Source organism: Arachis duranensis, chromosome 5 (genome assembly GCF_000817695.3).
Source record: "Arachis duranensis cultivar V14167 chromosome 5, aradu.V14167.gnm2.J7QH, whole genome shotgun sequence".
Taxonomy (NCBI): domain Eukaryota; kingdom Viridiplantae; phylum Streptophyta; class Magnoliopsida; order Fabales; family Fabaceae; genus Arachis; species Arachis duranensis.
This window is the reverse complement of record NC_029776.3, coordinates 106337918-106342831: the sequence shown is the minus strand read 5'-3', so window position 1 is coordinate 106342831 and position 4914 is coordinate 106337918. Positions and strand designations below refer to the sequence as shown.

The following is a 4914-nucleotide window of genomic DNA, read 5'->3' as shown; positions in this document are numbered from 1 at the left end:
CCTTAGCTTCTCCTATTAGGTTTATTTTGCTAAGATGCAAGCAAATTAAACAATAAGAAAAATTTTAAAATAGTTTCAAGTCTTAAATATTTGTGTAGTTAAGTGACTCAAGTCATCATCAATTATTACTTAAACCTTAGTTATTATCCTTAATATAATAAGTAATAAAACTTATTTTTAGTAATGTTTTTTAATTAAACAACACCAACAACAATTGTGTTGAGCAAAATATTCAATAATAATAATTTTTTTCCTCATACATGATGTCATCATCATTGAATAATCTAAATGTAATAATAGGTACTTAGGAAAAATCATCTGACTCATTAGGATTTAAGAGATGAGGATAATGATTTTGACTAAATTTGTGGAGTAAATGTGCCACGTGTACAAAAGTATTAGACACGTGGACGGGTGGGTCCCATGTCCAATAATGAACTGGCCCATTTATATATATAGCAGTGGCTGACAGCTTTAGATTGAGGACTTGCCCCTCCTCTTTCGTCGGTGGGATCTTATAATAATTAATATTCATTATTTTATGGAGTATTTATACACATTTAAGTCATGAATAAAAAGTTAAATAAATTAAATCAAAGAAAAGTGTCGTTGCATGCTACCACATTTTTGTTTTATTTCTCATTTTCTCATATCACAGAAAAAAATGAAACTATATGTATATAAATATAAACTATTATATATATACATAAAATATGATAAATAATTTGGACAAGTATCTTATAAAATAAATTATCGTTAGCTAGCCAGCTAATTAATAACTAATAATCAATATAATAGATGATGATGATATATAGCTGCCATTACATACACTTTTAACTTAACCCCACTTGAAAAGAATTGAATACGATGAGTTAATTACTTCATAATGTGTCTCATTTTCGTTTTGCTGCTTGATGAAAATATTTACATGTAATGTAATCTAATCTTTCAATAAAGTCACAAAGAGTCTTTTAAGAATTAAATTTTAAAATAATTTTTAAAATTGTAGTCAAAACTTAAATTATTCTCAAGATTAATAGTTATTTAATTATATCTTTAAATTTGTATTCTAGGATTCATAATAATTTTTAGACAGTTTTTATCAGCTAAATCATATCGATAAGCACATGTGACATCACTAACTAACGTGTTTGGATTATCCGACGCGAAAGAAAAAAGTATTATTTTGTAACAATTTAGTCTCTAAATAAGTTTAAAAAAAGGAAAAGTTTAGGGCCATTAACTTTATGGAATTTTGGCCAGCATGTAACTAGCAAAGAAATGTGAATCATTGGATGAAATCTCACATCAATCTCATACCATTAATTCATCATTAATGACTATTTAATAGCTACTAATCACAAAAGTTACTGTCCCCTAACATTGCTCTTTAAAAAATTTTAATCCCTAAATTTAATAAAATTCAGTGACTTTGATTTTTTCTTCTTTTTTTTGTACCCTGTCACGATTTGGGCCATCACAAAAAATTTTACCCTCCATTTTAATCATCCATATCACTTCCGATGTTCTGAATTTTAATCTTCTAAAATTTGAATTTTACTTTAAAAAGTAAGGTGTAATCTTTTATCTTTGAATAGTTTTTCTTTTATATTTATTCTTTGTCTCACTTATGAAATTAATGGTGAGAGATCACACTTTATTCTATAAAATAAAATTCAAACTTTAGAAGATCCAAATCTTGAATTTCTCACCCCCAAAAGTTCCACATCAATGCTGCCACCACCGTCAACATGAGCTCCCCCTTCCCAACCACCGTTAACATGAGCTCCCCCCAAAATTTACGTCCTTCTTCGACTTTCATGTCTCCCCAAATACAATATCTAGCACTCAATCAACTCTTTCAAATTTTACACCTAGATTATTATCTTCTTTATCACTTTTAAATTGGTTGGCGCCACATCCAGCATCTATTCTCACTCCACCTCAAAACAAATCATAAACGGATAATTCAGGTCCTATAACTAGAGGAGGTGGCAACAGAATTGGTACTACTGTAATAGTGGCTAGAATTCTGTTGTTTGGGATCGTTGGAGTTACAATTTAGTGCATGATGAATAGGGAAAAAAAAGGTGTTGAGCTAGTGGTTATGTTTTTCGATTATGCTAAATTGAAATTGAAATTTGTAGAGAAAGGTAGGTCAGTGTTAAAATGAAAAAACTGTGTTAAAAATAGGGGGCGTAAGTTATCGAACCGAATCGAAATTTACTGTAAAATCGAACCAAAATGTACAACAACTGAATAGAAAAAAAAATCGTTTTTTTTTTCTCGAAATAAATCAATCAGTTCGATTCGGTTTTTTGTTGGTTTAGCAAAAACCAAATCGAACCAAAGAAGTGGTTTAGTAATACATTGAAATGGACATTTTAAACTTAACAAATGTGTTTGTTTTATGTTTAATTGTTGAAATTGTATTGAATTTGAATGTAATGTAATGTTATTTCAGTTTATTGATTGTTTTGAATATCATTTTATTGAGATTAATTTTTTATTAGTTAGGATTTAAAAATTGACAAAATCAACCAAACCAAACTACTTTTGGTTCGATTCGATTGTTGTATAAACAACAATGATACTCTATAAAAACTGAATAGATCGATTCGGTTGATTTTTGGTCCAAAATCAAACCAAACCAAATTAATAATTTCCCTAATTAAAATTACATTTAGTACAGATAGAGAATAACTTATAATGTGCTCATACAAATGCTTAAAGTTGGGGTATGATTTTTTTGTTCTTGTTTATTCTCTGCTTTTAATTTCTTTGTTTTTGTTCATTTTTTCATGATATTCATTTATTGAGCTGTCAGAGTAAGTATTAGAACAAATTTAAATTATAAATTACTTGGATAAAAATATTCTAATTTATTATAAGAAGAGACCAAAAAGAAGAAAGAAAAATTTATAGTGTACAATAATATAAACTTGTAAAGTTTTTGTGAAGATAAATATAAAATATAAAATTTAATATAATTAATATTTAATTTAAAAATATAAAATTTAATAAATTTTAAATATTTAAAATTTATTATAAAAAATAAGATAGACAAAAGTTAAAGACGAAATAAAGAATATTATATAATTAGCCATAAATAAATGATATGTTAATTGTATTAAATAATATGATAATTATATTTAAATAAATTTTGTATTTGAGAATACAATATGAATCAATTGCAATACACTTTAAATCCAAGGAACAAAGTTCGCTAGCGGATTTAAAGTAAATAATATAAGAGCATCTTAATACATGCATTATTGTACAATCATCATTTTTAATTAAAAGCTAATATATAGTTTTAACTTTTACAATGAAAATGAAGGAGAAAAAGGATAATTATTTTTGTCATGACTGTTTTTTTTTGGGCCTTTTTGTCATGTGTTTTTGAGTTGGTATAAATGTAACACTGGCCCATGTAGTATGCCTTGGGCCGGAGAGGGGATTTCTGACTAATTTTCTTAGCCATCAAGATTCTTAATAAAATATTAAATTTAATTGTTCACCTAAAAGTATATATTAAGTTTAATTTACCAAAAAAATATTAAGTCTATTAGACTTGACAAAAATAATCTACATATCTAATTAAATATCTTTTATAACAAACTTGAGTTATGATAGAGTGGTTACTGGTTACTTCATTTAAGTTAAAATTAATTAAAAATCATATATATATCATAGCATTATTTTTTACTTCATTTATATATATGTAGAGACGTCAAAGTCAATAATTACAAACACATATTATTATTTTTTATTAAAATTATGAAAGCTTAACACAAACACAGACATATTCACACCAAAAGAGATGATGATGCTTCTTTCCATAAGTCTCCTCATACTCTTTCTTTGCCTCTTTCTTCTGATGGTGTTCATGAAAGGCAAATCCTCCCGCACCGACGGCAGCTGCCGCCGCTATCTCCTCCTCTATCTTGTGTTTGTGGGCATGCTCCGGATCTTTCTTTGCCTTATGCTTCTCATGCTACACATAGTAATTATTAATTGGTCAATATTTAAATTAAATAATCTTGTTTTGATACATTTTTTAAAAATTTATTTTGATAATTAATTTCTGATAAACAATCATACATGTCAAAGAAGGAATTAAATTAAGATAGAATATATAATATATGTTAACAAACTTCATATATGTGCGGTGATTAGCTAAATGCAAGGGAGGAGATAACAAATTCTTAACCAACTAACTAACATATTTTTATATATTTAATTTTTTTGTTATTATATACGTGTTATTTAATTTATTTTTAATATATATTTTATACTACCAATTAATTTTGGTGGCGTACAATTTTTATAGTATTTTTTAATTTTTACATAAAAAAATTTATATTTGACTATTTATTTGTAAGGTGACTAATTTTTCAGGATTTATAGAATAAAAAAATATTTTAAACCAAAATTTCAAATAAAAAATTTGTTGGGAATAATTGATTGATTTTCATCATAGTCAAAATATATAATTACTTGAGATCAGAACATTTTACTGTGGAAACATGTAAAATATATTGAATAAACAAGATACTAATTTAATATTTTTGGAGCACCTAAATTTGAAATTTAATGAAAAATGAAATGTTACGATGAAATTAATAACAATGCGTTTTGAGATAAAATTACGGAATTAAAATAAAAGTTACCAAAGCATAAGCACCAGCAGCTATAGCTCCCATTTCACCAAGTTGTTCAAGGTGCTTGTGGTGCTTTTCTTCCTTTCTGTAATCAAATCCGGCCCCGGCGGCATCCACTAGCTGTTCATCCTCCTTGTGGTGGTGGAAGAGGTGGTGGTGGTGGTGGTGTTCAGCCATGATATATATGTTAATATGTTATTGTTTCTAAGGGTGAAGGGAATGATAACAATATTCTATGTTTTATTGAGAT

General features: G+C 27.0%; 1 protein-coding gene across 1 annotated transcript; it reads right to left on the bottom strand.

Moving 5' to 3' along the window:
- Positions 1-3691: 3691 nt before the first annotated feature.
- LOC107491489 (abscisic stress-ripening protein 2) lies at positions 3692-4914 on the bottom strand. Its single transcript, XM_016112328.3, has 2 exons — positions 4674-4914; positions 3692-3997 (listed from the first exon to the last, which is right to left on the bottom strand). Exons 1-2 carry the CDS (start codon positions 4839-4841, stop codon positions 3779-3781), a joined length of 387 nt encoding a protein of 128 aa, XP_015967814.1. The 5' UTR covers positions 4842-4914; the 3' UTR covers positions 3692-3778.

Coding starts and splice junctions, on each gene's coding strand:
- LOC107491489 (XM_016112328.3), bottom strand. CDS start 4,841: ATGGCTGAACACCACCACCACCACCACCTCTTCCACCACCACAAGGAG. Junction 3,998..4,673: donor CTGCTGGTGCTTATGCTTTG/GTAACTTTTATT, acceptor TACTATGTGTAG/CATGAGAAGCATAAGGCAAA.